This window comes from Falco peregrinus, chromosome 7 (assembly GCF_023634155.1).
Source record: "Falco peregrinus isolate bFalPer1 chromosome 7, bFalPer1.pri, whole genome shotgun sequence".
Taxonomy (NCBI): Eukaryota; Metazoa; Chordata; class Aves; order Falconiformes; family Falconidae; genus Falco; species Falco peregrinus.
In genome coordinates, this window is record NC_073727.1 from 86902444 (window position 1) to 86916350 (window position 13907).

The 13907-nt window shown below is 44.7% G+C and overlaps 1 protein-coding gene across 3 annotated transcripts in view; it reads right to left on the minus strand.

Annotated features, from left to right (window-relative positions):
- The window catches only part of UBE2J1 (ubiquitin conjugating enzyme E2 J1), a 38628-nt gene extending 28102 nt beyond the window's left edge, over positions 1 to 10526 (minus strand). Inside the window, exons 1-2 of one of the 3 annotated variants that reach the window (XM_027786004.2) lie at positions 10446 to 10526; positions 8774 to 8856 (exon numbers count right to left, since the gene is read on the minus strand). Coding sequence is in view for 1 of the 3 variants with exons in the window: in XM_055810581.1 (XP_055666556.1) it covers positions 4204 to 4234 (31 nt within the window). In the remaining 2 variants the exon portion in view is untranslated. Of the gene's footprint in view, positions 1 to 4203; positions 4397 to 8773; positions 8857 to 10445 lie in introns of those variants that run through there. The other 2 variants (XM_055810581.1, XM_055810582.1) reach the window with 2 other exon arrangements.
- Between the last annotated feature and the right edge of the window lie 3381 nt (positions 10527 to 13907).

Sequence of the window (13907 nt, forward strand, 5' to 3'; positions counted from 1 at the left end):
GGGCCATATGCAAGTCACTGTAAGTAGCCGTTCACAATTCTTCAAGTGTGTCTGTGCTAAATACCTGCTCAGAAGACTGGTAACATCCTACATGAAAGAGGGAGACCGTCACTACAAAAACAGTGACTGCAAGATCTGGTGTCTGATCTTGCAGCGGGCTAAGGGTCACAGCTCTTGGAAAAAAAGTAAAGAGATTATTCCAAGTAGCTGTGTTATAAATTTCAGAAAATAGGGATGTTCCCGCAGCATGAAGAGGATGAAATCTGTGCTTTAGTCAGCTGAGCTTTAATATTGATGGGAGAGGTTTATCAGCCATATGGTAGCAGGCTGATATACAGTGACTAATCCATTTTGAAATCCTAAGACAGAAAATAGCTTGCCCTTTTACAGGTGCCAAAAATAGACATAAAATGTGAAGCAACATCTTAAAAGGCTTTGCTTTATTGAAGTAATACAAAGAAGCCTGAAGTGTGGAGCGTGAAATTTCTTCCCTTCCAAAATTAATGGTCTTTTGAGAAAGGAAAAGAAATAATGTTCAAAGATGGCGTGAGGAGACAGCTTCAGGTGAACGCCTCCATACCTCTGTGCCCTTATAGAGGGTAACTGACAGGAGCCAGCAGCAGCTCAGCACACCACCCTCACCAAGTCCAGACCTTGGTGTACCTGTGGTAAACAGAGACCTGCCAAAGCACCAGCTGCACTGCTTCTCATCAACAGAGACACTATTCCCCTGCATACTACTTGTTTCACGTGGAGGGGAGTTACCATCTTTCAGCGACGTTGGGATGAATTAACATTAGCTAGAGAAACTGGGAAAAGGAAGAAGATTAATATATTGACTAGGAACAATTAGCAGCAGCACAAAGTTGTGTAGCAATATAGCTCTTCATGCAGTCTATTTTAAAGCACACAAAAAGAAAGGCACTAAGAGCCTAATCAATCCTCATTCATTAATCTGGCCTAGCACACCTACTCACAGAAGGACGATTCCATGTAGCCATGTATAACCACAGAAGAACTTCGGTTCCTGTCCTACCTCTACAGCAGAATTAATTAAAAGGCTTAAAAGGAAGATCAAAGCACAGGTTTCTTGAACAAAATTTTCCTACTTCAAATGTGTTTTCCTCTACAATATTTCAGATAAAGCCTACTATAATCATTAAAATAACTTACACTAAAACTGTAAGCAGTATTTACCTTCTTTAAAACTACTGAGAAGACAGATGTCACCATCTGCAATCAAGAGTTTGCTCAAGTCCAAAACCAGATTTGATAGAAACATAGAATTAAGTTGGAAAAGACCTTTAAGATCATCAAGTCCAATTGCTAACCTAACACTGCCAAGGCCACCACTAAACCATGGCCCTAACCACATCTATGCATTTTTTTAAACACTTCCAAGGATGGCGATTCCACCACTTCCCCGGGCAGCCTGTTCCAATGTTTCAACACCCTTTCAGTGAAGACATTTTCCATAATATCCTATCTAAAACTCTCCTAGCACAACTTGAGGCCATTTCCTCTTGTCCTATCATTTGTTATCTGGGAGAAGAGACCGACCCCACCTGCCTACAGCCTCCTTTCAGGCAGCTGTAGAGAGCGATAAGGTCTCCCCTCAGCCTCCTTCCCTCCAGGCTAAACAGCCCCAGTTCCCTCAGCTGCTGCTCATCAGACTTGTGCTCCAGCCCCTTCCCCAGCTCCGCTGCCCTGCTCTGGACACGCTCCAGCACCTCAGCATCTTTCTTACAGCAAGGGGCCCAAAACTGAACACAGTATTTGAGGTGCTGCCAGGAGACTTCAACAGGAGAAGCCTCTTCCGCAGGCACAAAACGATTACTTTTTTCACTCTCTCAAGATAGCACATTCCAAATCCCTAAAGCTGACCCGGACTTAAAGGTTAGCAGCTTGGTTCTTCCTCTATTCAAGTCAGAGCAACAAGAACAGGCACAAGGACATCTACTGGTTCTAAAGCCTTAGAGGGCTCAGTCACCAAAATAAACACTTCAGTCCACAGATGATAAACCATCTGAAACAGGAAACACGATGGATTTGATTTTATGTCGTTCAGTGCATTCACGTCAATTAAAACCACTGCAATATGAGAACGCTCTACATGTCCGTCTTAAGCCTTCAGCTGAATGGCAAGTGTAAGGTACCATCGTTAAACTGCACATGCAACTGTAACAAGATAGGAATTGTAAAACTTACACAAAAATATTAAATAATCACATATGCTTATCTACCCGATTAGCAAGAGAAGTGCCAGACTAAAGATAACGGCTATACACAATTACAGCCAACTAAATCTAATGGACAACAACTGTTGAAGAAACAGTATTTTTTTTTTATTTATTCAATAGCTTTTCATCCATCTTTTTTAAACAGAGATGTCACATATATTAAGCGGCTATTGAAATGAGTGGTTTAAATCATCTTACAGAGATTTTTAAAGTGATTTAAATCATTTATAGACTTTCAGCATCCATATGGAAAGAAATAATTTATTACATTAATATGCTATAGAGCAAGTTTAATTTGGGAAAGCAATATTGACCCACTGTATGAACAAGTTTAATTTGGGAAAGCAATATTGACCCACTGTATGAACTGTTCATCTTTGCCAAGTAAGGTTCATTTTACTATGGAACAGCACAGGTACTAAAAATCAGTTCCTGTAAAGGAACTTGTTTTCTCTTGAAAACAAGGGGGACTAGTAACAACAGAGGGGAAGAACATTTCTAATTAAGCCACAAGTATTTGCCCTCCACACCCAGATCCCAGGAGGCTGTCATAAAGCACACCACCACTATTTCCAATGACGTGGCAAACCATAACTAGTGAGCACATTTGTGTGACTTTGTAAATTCACATACGTAACACATCTGGCATATCTCAGAAAAAAAAAAAAAAAAGGTCCTCCTTCCTGATACTTCAAACTATAACAAGTACTTCATTTGCTTTGTGATCCTTCTTACATTTCAGTTATGCGACTTTGGTGTGAGGGCGAGGGATATAATTTAGCAATAGATTCATCATCCACATGAGGCATGTTTTGCAAATAAACCTGTCATTTACATTTGTAAGGTACAAGTCATCATAACACTCAGTTTCTCCCCACCTCCCAGGCTGGTAATAGGACAGTATGATTAAAGAATAAAGCCACTATTCATCATAATAATAGGAAGCTAACAATACCTATTTCCCAAAACCTGATTAGAGGAAAGATGGGGCAGAATAGCAACCAACACACAAACCCAACTGGCCCTTGCAACTTGGGGAAGAGGTTTTTGGCTCAGCAGCAGCGGCAGGCCTCCAGCTGCACGCGCAGCTCCCAGGTGAAGCCCAGCTCAGCCAGCGAGGGGCCGCTGCTCCAGCACAGCCGGACAGGAAGGTCCCCACCTGTCTCCAGTTTCCCTTCCTAGGAAGCAAGACCTTCCCTTCCAGCGCTGCTTCTCGAGATATCTCCAACATCTCGAGGCACCTCTCTCACAAAGATTTACAAGAAAGTCTAGGAGGTAAAAGGCATGAATTTTAACACAGAATCCCACGAACACATGTAAATACAGCGCATACGGTAACACTTCTATAAAACAAACTTTTAGGCCACCCAAACTAAGCTATGGTTGTCCCCTCACACGCACCTACTTGGAAAGGAGGCGATACCCAGGGGAACAGGGCTCAGCCACCTGGAGAAAAAGGTACGCTTCGACGAACCAGCAAAAAAGCATGGGCACACACACACACACCCCCGGGCAGCCGGGGCGTTCCCAGCGTTGCGAACCGACTTCAGCTCCGAGGGAGTCCTCAACGCCACCGCGCTGCGGGCAGCGGGGACCCGGCCCGCCTCCGCCCCGGCGCGCAGCCGACCCGCACCCGTGGGCGTCGCCGCGGCCCCGGGCCGCCATCCCGCCTCCCCTCCGCGGCCTCGGCCCGGCCGCTGCACCTGTCCCGCCGCACCCCGGGAGGCGACAGCCGGCACCGGCCCCCGAACCCTCCGCGAACCGCGGCGGCCCCGGGGCGGGCACAGCCGCCCGCCCACCTTGGCAAGCGGCGGCCTGGGCAGCCTGAGGCACGGCCGCGCCCCCCCGCCCGGCCCAGCCGCCCCCCCCTGCCCGGCCCAGCCGCCCCCCGCCCGGCCGCGGCCTGCAGGCGAGGCCGGCGACCGCCTCCCTGGCGCCCAGCGGGGCCTACCGCGCCACCTACCCGGGCTCTTGAGGTTGTACCGGGCCTCCATGGCAGCCGGCACCGCTCGCTCTCTCCCTCCGCAGCGTCTCCGGCAGCGGGGGCCGGGGCCGGAGGAGGAGAAAGGCCGGGCCCAGCCCAGCCCGCCTCCCCTCGCCTCGGGAAACTCCCCTGACGTGGCAGCGGCGGCAGCAGCCCCGCCGTGACCGCGGAGGGAGGCACCTGCCGCGCCGGCACCGCCCCCGGGGCCTCGTCGTCCCCGCCCCGCGGCCCGGCCCCGCGGGGTGGCCGGCGGCAGGGCCCGCCCAAGCCGGGCAGCGCCGGAGCAGGGAGCAGGCCGCGCAGCCGGGGCGGGCGGCGGGGGCGCGGCAGGGCCGGCCGGCGGGCGGGCAGTCCGTACGGCTGCGCTGCACAAGTGGGAATTCCCAGGCCGCCCTTCCTTCCCTGTGGCAGCGTGGGGGAAGCAGCTGGTCTCCAGCAGCGATGGCTGACGCCGGGCCCCGCAGCAGAGCGGCGGCTCCGGGCGCAGGGGCTGCGAGGCGATGCCGCAGTCTTTAGGCCGCGGCTCTGCCGTGGTGGCTGCGGCCGTGACGCTGCCCCCGCGCCCCCTCTCCCCTCAGGCTCCAACCGCAGCTGCCATGGGGTGAGGTGCCCCAAGACCTCTTGGCAAGAGCCGATTGTTTCGTAAACTGGGGGCTTAGACAAGGGGCTTCCGGGACCCCACAGATCCACCGACACCCCCCTAACCCCCCCCCCCGAAAGACTTAACCATCCTCTCAAGACTTAGCAGCATCTTGTTTGTTGGTTTTCAGGATCGCAAAAGACTGAAATGGTGTCATGACACCAACGATCGATCGTTAATTTAGGCAAGAATTAACTAGCAGGAGCTTGACTTGATGAGGAAATCACTCCATGCCGCAATGCCAGAGGAGTATTTGTTTGCACCTACAACTTTGGTTTCTCTCCCACCTGGTTACAGCCACAGTACACTTGGGATAGCACTTTTAAAAATTTATATTTAAGGAAATACATAAATTAAAGTGGTTATAATCTCTGCAGTCACTTTCCCTTTAATTCAGTACAAGCTGTAAAACAGAAACATCTCAGCTTTTATGTGCTTGTCTTCAATAGCATAAGCTTGAAACTCATGGCTCTAGTTCATGATTTGTCCTTAATTTCACCCATGTTTCTCTAACATTCTTTTAAATCATCTTTACAAAAATAGTTTTTTCATGTTTTGATGTCTTAGTTGTCTTTTCTTTGAACAGCAATGGAGTGCAGTTGTAAACAAAAACATTTGAGTTTTTCACCTCCTCATGTTCTCAGAATTGCAAAACAAGGTGTTACTCTTCGCTTACCTGTTCTGTTGCACAGTAATGCGGGGGTAACAGCAATAAATCAATAAAGCAACTTTACTCCACCCTAACAAGTAGCTGAATTTTCGAAGGGGCAAAGTGATGTTCCTTTTTACAGGACAAAGCACTACAAATAATGTAAAGTACAGATAATTATATATAGCAGAAAGGAAGGGATAGCATCAGACCTTGGGGTTCCCTCTTACACCAAAAGCACCCCAGGGCACATTTGATGGCCAGAAACTCTTGAGGACATCTCAGCATTTCTGGCTAAAAATGGCTGATCTGACTGCTGGAGATGGTGAGCTGCAGGCACTGGTTGTCGTGCTTACAAACTGTTTTGGTTGTTCTTAGCAGGTATGTCCCACCTTTCCTCATTTGCCAGAGCCATCTTGCTGTGTGGTAGGAGAAGGCCTCTGGGACCATCTGTGACTACACCTTGCCTTTCCCCAACGTAGGACAGCAGTATTTTGCATTTGAAAATCTGAATTTCCATGTAAAAAGTTCTGAGATCTATTTTGATCAAAGATAATTTTTTAAATGGTATTATAATATGAATAATGGCATGAATCAAGAAGTGATAGTTATCATGAACTACTTAAGAGTAATGCGGAGTTTGGCTTTCCCTTCTGGGCTCTGGCTTTTGACCCTGACCACACTTACAAGGTCATTTTATATAGTTCAAGGAGGAAGCACCTGCTGTTAACATGCAACTTGGGCTTTTAGCTAAAAAGAGAAATACACAGGCACTGTAACTACATGACAGCTAAGCACTATTGAAAATAAGCTGAATAGACCTAAATTTTAAGTAACAGAAATTCACTGATAGGATGTATACATTGTCCCTATTTAAGCAAGCTACGTTGTGGCCTGGCTGGGTGCTGGGGCAATCGCCACGTGAAATTGTGCAGAGCTAGCAATACAAGACCGCTTTCATTTTGAGATGTATTATTAGTTAAAAATCAGAGCTGCAGGAGGTGAATGCTGCCAGATGAAACTGCTGATTCCTGTGAGGTAGTCAGCATATGAGGAGAAATCTGGGGATTAATTCCCAGCCCCTCATGGCAGCAGCTGCTTGGGGCAGACAAGGAGCAGGGACAGCACCGATCTTGCACAGTCAGCGTTACACGTCCCCACCAGCAGCCTCCCTCCTCTTCCTGCCTCTGATCAAAAATGCCCTTTGGATTTGTGTTTTCATCTGCCTTTTGTTTAGACTTTTGCACAGAGAAGCCATTTTGTGCTAGAACTTGTGAGTTTTTTACAATTAACAGCCAAATATAGTAGCAAAATTGCATTCAAATCCTACATGCTGGCAGCACTTCAGGTAGCTTGTGTATCCTGTCATATGATCTAACTTGCTGAAAAAATAAACATGCTCAGCTGAATCATATAGAAACTGAAAGTTTGCCTGAACACTGCTGCAACAAAGATTTTATTTAATACCATGCTGAATTCTTGCAGAAAGATTTCATGCAACTTCACCAAATTGGTTGTAGAACAGCAAGAATCAGTTTTGACAGCTCAAAATACTAAAAAATTGAGTGGCTTTAGTAAATGTTTTACATTGAAGTAAGGCTTCAGTTTGACAAAAAAAAAAAAATCTGCAATAATTTCTAACTATTTTTATTTGATTTTTGGTTTCCAGGAAGATGGTTTTGCTCATGTTTGTATAGTTTGGTGAAGCTGTGGTATACTGAATTTTATTTTTTATTTTTTTATGAAAACAGAGGCTCCAATACAGCCACCTAGCTTCAAGCTGATGAAGCATATAGGCCCCTCTGTTGCAAAAAAATATTACATCTTAATTAATGACAATCATAAGGTTTGATAAAATGAATAATTCTTCAATTGCAGCCATTTCTACTGGGCAAAAAAGGCCAAATCAGAGTAAGCATATGGGCAGAATTCCACTGGACAATTGCAAACTAGGGGTACATATTTCTGAGCTGATTACCAGAGGCTCACTTTATAGCTAATGGAGAAAACCAGGAGCATTTACAGCAGAGTTCATCTTGCCTCAAATAGATGTTAGCTGTAGATCCAACAAATCATACTTTCAAAGTTCCTGGATTTCTCCATTAGTTGCAAATGGAGATTAGGCTAAGTCATCTCTGTTCAAGACCATCCTAGTTAGGTATTTTCATATGTGTGTACGTACAGCTGCATCTGATATATATAGCTATCTATAACTGATACAAATGTATAGTGCATTTCCCCTCACTTGGAAAGAATTACAAACATTTCACTCGATAGACCCTCTTATTTTTAACAGTAGGACTCTACTCTTGATGAACTGACTTTAAAAGTCTGAGAGGAGAGCTCAGCAGGTAGGAATGGGAATCATGGAGTTCAGCATGCGGAGCTGGGGGGATGGACACCAAGAAGCCCCTAGCAGAAGCCCCCGAAGAGGGAGTTACTCCTGAAACCTCCCCTTTCTCTGGGCAGCAGGACACCTGTGTGACACAGGCGTTCGGGTTTTGTACTTGGGTCTGATGTATCAGTGCATATTCTTGCAGATCTCAGGGGTTTAGGCTATGTGATCTGACGCTGAACTATTGTTCATTTCTCTGTGCAGGTCATATAATTGTGTGAGGTAAGGTACGTTTCAGCAGTGTATACTGTATGTTAAGTGCTCACCTAAAGTCAGTTCATTGGGGTTTGTATGCTTTGTAGGCTGTCTCGTCAACTGAGTTACAAATTATTTCTTCTAGAGTTTTGAGATCACACAAGCTTACGAAAATACAATAATTATTTGCACAAAGCATCCACACCCTGCTTTCATAATTCACAAAATGTAGAGCAGTTTGCTTCATTTATAATGCTATTCTGTCAATACAGTTGACTGCAGAATTAAACTCTAATGGAATTAAAGAATCTAATATTAATATACCTATATTATGAGTGGGAACAGATATGACTCATTTGGAAGAGAAATCATTATTGCGCTCATTGGTGACTAATACAGTCTCAGCTTTTAAAATCCTTTATGTGAATTCAGACCTGGTAAATCTGGATTCAACAAGTGCACCTCCTCCTCACCGATAAAAACAAGCACGGCATTGTGTAACCAATGCCCTGTAGCAATTGCACAGATGCATGGTGCTTCTCAGGAAAGTGATTATTGTCTTTTCTTCAAGCTTAGTTCTAAAGCAACCATCTCACAAAACAGGCAGCTTTGCCAGCTGACTTTTAATTAGCATTATTTCAGAAACAGAAGAGAGAATGAAAGAAGTTACCAGATTGGTGTAACTGCCCAAGCAAGCAAGTGCCTGATCTGGAACATCAGTGCAGTTTCTGGAACATCTTGCAGTAGTCCACACTGTGTGAAGTCAAAATAAAGGCACTTATTTATCACCCCATATTTATCACCTTTTTTTTCCCCCCTGAAGAATGGGAAGAGTCATGCCAGTCACTTGACTCACACCCTTCTGGCCTCATTGTTGTAATAGTTCAGATGGTTTCTAGTTCAGAAGAAACATGCAAAGAAAGGCACAAATCAAAGTTGCTGTTCATGACTCTGGTTCCCTGATCTAGTTACTCTGTGTTAGTAACTACAGATAACGACAGAAACTTTCTCTGATGCATATTCTTTACCATGCAAACTGCAGAGAGCACTAGATGGTTGGCGAGTAGCTGTGAACTCCTCATTAAAAATTATTTTGCTCCTGTGCCACTATTCTGGGAGAAAATACCAGGCATAGACTTTGACTCATGCAGCCAGTTTTTCATGATCCTCACTCTCCAGAGCTTCAGGCCCCAGATTTTCTTCATGTCACTTTTTCCTTATGCGAGTTGCTCCTCATGCCCCTTCACTTTAACTTACTCCCATAAGCTTCCTTCTGGGAAGGTAGCATCTGTCTTCACAATTACACAGCAGCTAGAGGGAATGCCTTCAGGATTACATCTGTTGGACTGCCATCAAGCAGTCTTTCCACCCCATCCATTCCGAAAACATTACTCACAACTTTAATGTGAACTTGTGGGTACCTGCTTGATACAGCTCCTACTGACTCAGCAATGGGAATAAAGGATTTATGAGCAGGCTTTTAGTTTAAAGCTCCTCAAAAAGTGTTTTACAATCCGTGTAAGGATGATTACAGATTACTGTGTCATTAATCAAGACATACTGAGTTATCAGGTGTCTCCACCAGCCTCCTGCAGATATCTGGGACACCCAGGAGTTTCTCAGATGGTTGGTGGAAAACTAGGGCTTGACTCAACTGCACACATATAAGCATCTGATGCCATATGAGGTATCCTAAGGTACGCCAGATACCCATACAGAGCAGAAGGGTATGATACGGGATACTGGTGCCATTCCGAACAAAGCAGTAGGTGAAGGGCACGTGGAGTGCCTAGAGCACCTTCAACGACACGAGGGACCCATGGGGGCAACTGGACTAAGCCCCTAATCACAGGTCAGGGGAGCCCAGAGAGTGGCTCTGATGACCACTGTACCCACCCTCTGGCAAACTGCACTGCTCTCTGGGCTCCAGCCACCTGTATTAACCCAACCTCCACTGCCTGGCAGCAAGTCACCACCTCTGCAGTTTCAGCTGCTTGAGCTCCACAGCCCAGCCCCGCAGCCTGGGTTCGGCACTCTCAAGGGATCGCTACGCCATGAGGAAGGGCTGCACAGCAGAGCCAGGCAAGATAAGGCAGAACTAGAGATGGAGGTAGGGTTGTTGAGATGCGGTCCAGGAGAAATAGACCAATGTGCAAAGGTGTAAAATGCTGGAAGGAAAAAGCAGAGTCAAGAAAATGGCAGTTTGGTGACACTGGCCAGTCAAGACTCATCTGGTGTCTTGCAGAGGGATGTGAGCATGTTAACGCTAAGTCTAGTAGCCTACTAGTCATAGCTACCTGTATTAACCAATGAATTACTTTACAGTCCTAAATTGTGTGTACCTGCTTGCAGGCTTTTTTGCAGGTGGTGAAAGGTGTCTAGCAAAGTGACTCACAGCGGTGCAGACTGGCAGGGGACGCAGGCTGCAGAGGAATTTTGTTATTCTGAAAGATAGGTAACAAAAGCTGAAAGCCATTGTGCAATCTGGTGTTAAGTATTCAAATCAGAAACTTACAGCTTGAATTTTATGGGGACTATTAATGGTAGCAATATAAAGAGGGGAGAGAAGTGAATGAATGTCTTCCATCCTGAAGAACTTTTAAGGATGCGGTCAGTTCATGGAGCAGGAAGCTTTCATGGGAGAGGGTGCACTGAGAAAAGCAGGAAAGGCATCTAAAATCCATCAAGAGAACACTCCATTTAAAACCAGTACTTAAGCTTCTGCATAACGGGCTTTATGAAGAATTGCAGAACTTGGAATGACAACTGCTGCTTTATAGATAGAAAATGTGGGATTGAAATATGAAATGAAACTGCTGAAGGAACAGGACTGGAAACAGTGCTGAGCAAGGGGAACAGCACTGGTGGGAGCGAGTTGATTCGTGTGCCTCTGCTGCAGAGCTTGCATTCAGCATTTAGGATGTGAGACCAGACAGCACAATGAATGGTGTAACAGCAGCGAAAAGGAGTTCAAGCAGCTGCAAAGGGAGTATTGAAAGAGAAGCAATTTGTGGATCAGATCATTTGGCTCACCAGACTCAGTCTTTGGGAAGGGCACTGCAGAAAAGCAGAATATGGTTCCCCTTCTCAGTGCAGGTTTTAGAGACAAAGATGTTGGCCCCTGGGACCTTTTGATTTGGCTCCACTGGATTTCCCAGAAGGCACACCCCTCTTCTCTCGGTATACTGCTCTGCGAAGGCAGTTGAAATAGATTGTTTCCCACAGCTCAGATGGCTCTGGCCATTATCAAAGTAGCCCCCAAACTGATATGGATACACATGAACAATAAGAAAATTCAATCAATATTCAATCAAATTCTGACTTAACCTCAGAACAAGTAGGAATTGTATCACAGGTGTCAGGTCCCTGGAATGATACCACTGCAAAATGGGTGGCGAGGCTTCTGGAAACCCTAGGAGTTCTGGTTAAAGATTTTAACTTTATTGCTAAGGATATCCACCACTCCATCCAATTAGGCAGCTTTACCAGCAGCATTAGAGGAACTCCAGCTGCAAAAAGGTACTTGCAGCATTGGGTGTGAAGGAATCTGAAAGCATTACTGGCTCCCCACCTGCTGGATGGTTGTTTTATCTGGAATAACAGAAAGCTGAGGACGGACGTGGGCAGCATTTAGCAAGGCAGCACACACTAAGTACAAGAGCCGGGGTTTGTATGGCAAGGAGCAAGGAGGCAGCTCCGTTAGGAGGACCAAGAACGTAAACTTGCAGCGATGAATGGATTGCTACTAGCTGAGCAGACACCTGCCTGACATACAAACACCTAAATGCAAACATGAGTTCATCTGGGTCAGAAACTCAAGAGTGTTGGTGAGAACATGAGCTAAGACCATAGCATTCCCTGATGCTAGCAATCTCCAGGAAGTGACATGATCACCACAACTTATACCCCTTTTTATCGACAAGCTGAGGTTCCTCTTGGACATAGTCAGGCTATTTGCTATCCCTGCACTCAGCAGAGGCTCCACAACATTGCTGCTCTCTTGCTTTAGAAATCCATTTCTGATTTCCAGTGTGAACACGTTCACGCCTGGTTTATACTTACATTTGTACTGACACTATCCTTTACTTCAGCAGAGTCCAGAATGGCTTTTAGTTCACACTGAGTGGGGGTAAAAACCTATATAAGAAGGGAAAATCCTGCTATAACAGTGAAGTCAGCTGATATTGTCCTGCAACTCCCTGCCTACTACATGGGCCTTTGAGGACCACACGGTGCAACCGATCTCATGCAGACCACCTCCACATGGTTCAATGTACATGCAATGCAGCCTGTTGTGATAAGTGCATCATCTTTTCCTGGCCTGCATTTTGTGAAAGAAGGCAGCTTCGAATGGACTGTCAAATGTTCTGGCCTGCACACTAGGCCACTGTGGGTTTTTTGTCTCTCACGTTTGCACTCATTTGTGAGGTGATTTGTGAGGATCCCAACCCTCCACAATTTAGGCTAATGCAGGTTTAGTTACTGGTTTGGTGTTTTGTTTGGGTTTTTTGTTGTTGCTGGTTGTTTTTTGGTTTTTGGATTTGGTTTTTGGGTTTTTTTCAGAAAGGATATCAATAGTTTTTTCTCTACCTTCTGGTACTCAGCAGTTCTGCAATAAATAATCATTCCTTCTCATCATGGCTTCTGGTATTATTAAGGAAAAGATTCAGTAGATCATATCCTCTGATAGTCTCCTGAAAATCTTTTACCTTATTAAAAATGTTAGTTTAGTCCAAGAGACATTATGACAGACTGCTGCATTAGATCTATTTTTTCCCTGGACATATCTATCCATATGAATGTTATCTTGTAAAATATGTTCCAGAGATGATGAAGAAATGTTTAGAATCTGACTGCCAGCATGAACTGTAACTTGAATATGAACATGTATTTTATGGTGTGCATACATACCAAGCTACAGCATAAATATGTTGAATAATTTTTAAGGATGTTAGTAGCATGTAATGGATTTTATACAATTCAGCTATTTTTGTACTTAGTATTTTTTCAGTAGCTTTTTTCCCCAAGACCTAGCCTGTAGCTCATAATGCCTATAAGCCAAAGAGAAAATAGACTGGCAGGAACCAAGGAAACTGGGTATCTGACCTGTTCATGACAAAACACCTACACAGAGACAGCAAAATGAGAAAGTTAACACAGAAGATACCAAGGCAAAAGCAAAATGAAAAGGAACAGTCTGTTAGATTCTTTTTAAAATGTAGCCATTAGAAGAGATGTACATGAGCTAATGTGCAGATATCAATACAGTGGGAAACCAAGTGGGATGTCAACCATATGCACCATATCAGAGGAGCCCAACAGTTTCCCAACCAAGCTTATTTCTCATTTTCCACACAGCTGAAGTGGGTGAAATTGAGGTGTTTGTTGGTAATTGAGTAAATTCATATGTGTCTATCAATAAATATTTAGAATCTGAATACGAAATTTTGGTGTTAATGATCAGATTTCCCCATTGAAAAGGACAAAAATAAAGCCGCGGCAACAAAGATCACTATGTAATAACATCGTGCACATCATTCTGCACAAAAATGGAAAAAGCTCAATGTTCAATTTAAGAAAAAAATATTCTGCAATGACTATTGCAAATGACAGGGACAGTAAACATGTCATTAAAGCAAACAGTTGCTACTGTATATAAAGACCTGTTTAGGGTGATTTTCTTTAATTCTTCAACTTAATCTGATGATACATATAAAAATGGCTGGAGTTTTTAGGTTCTTTAAAATTTATTTTAAAAATCACTGCAGTACTTTCACAGAATTAACTCCCTTAGTATAAAACTT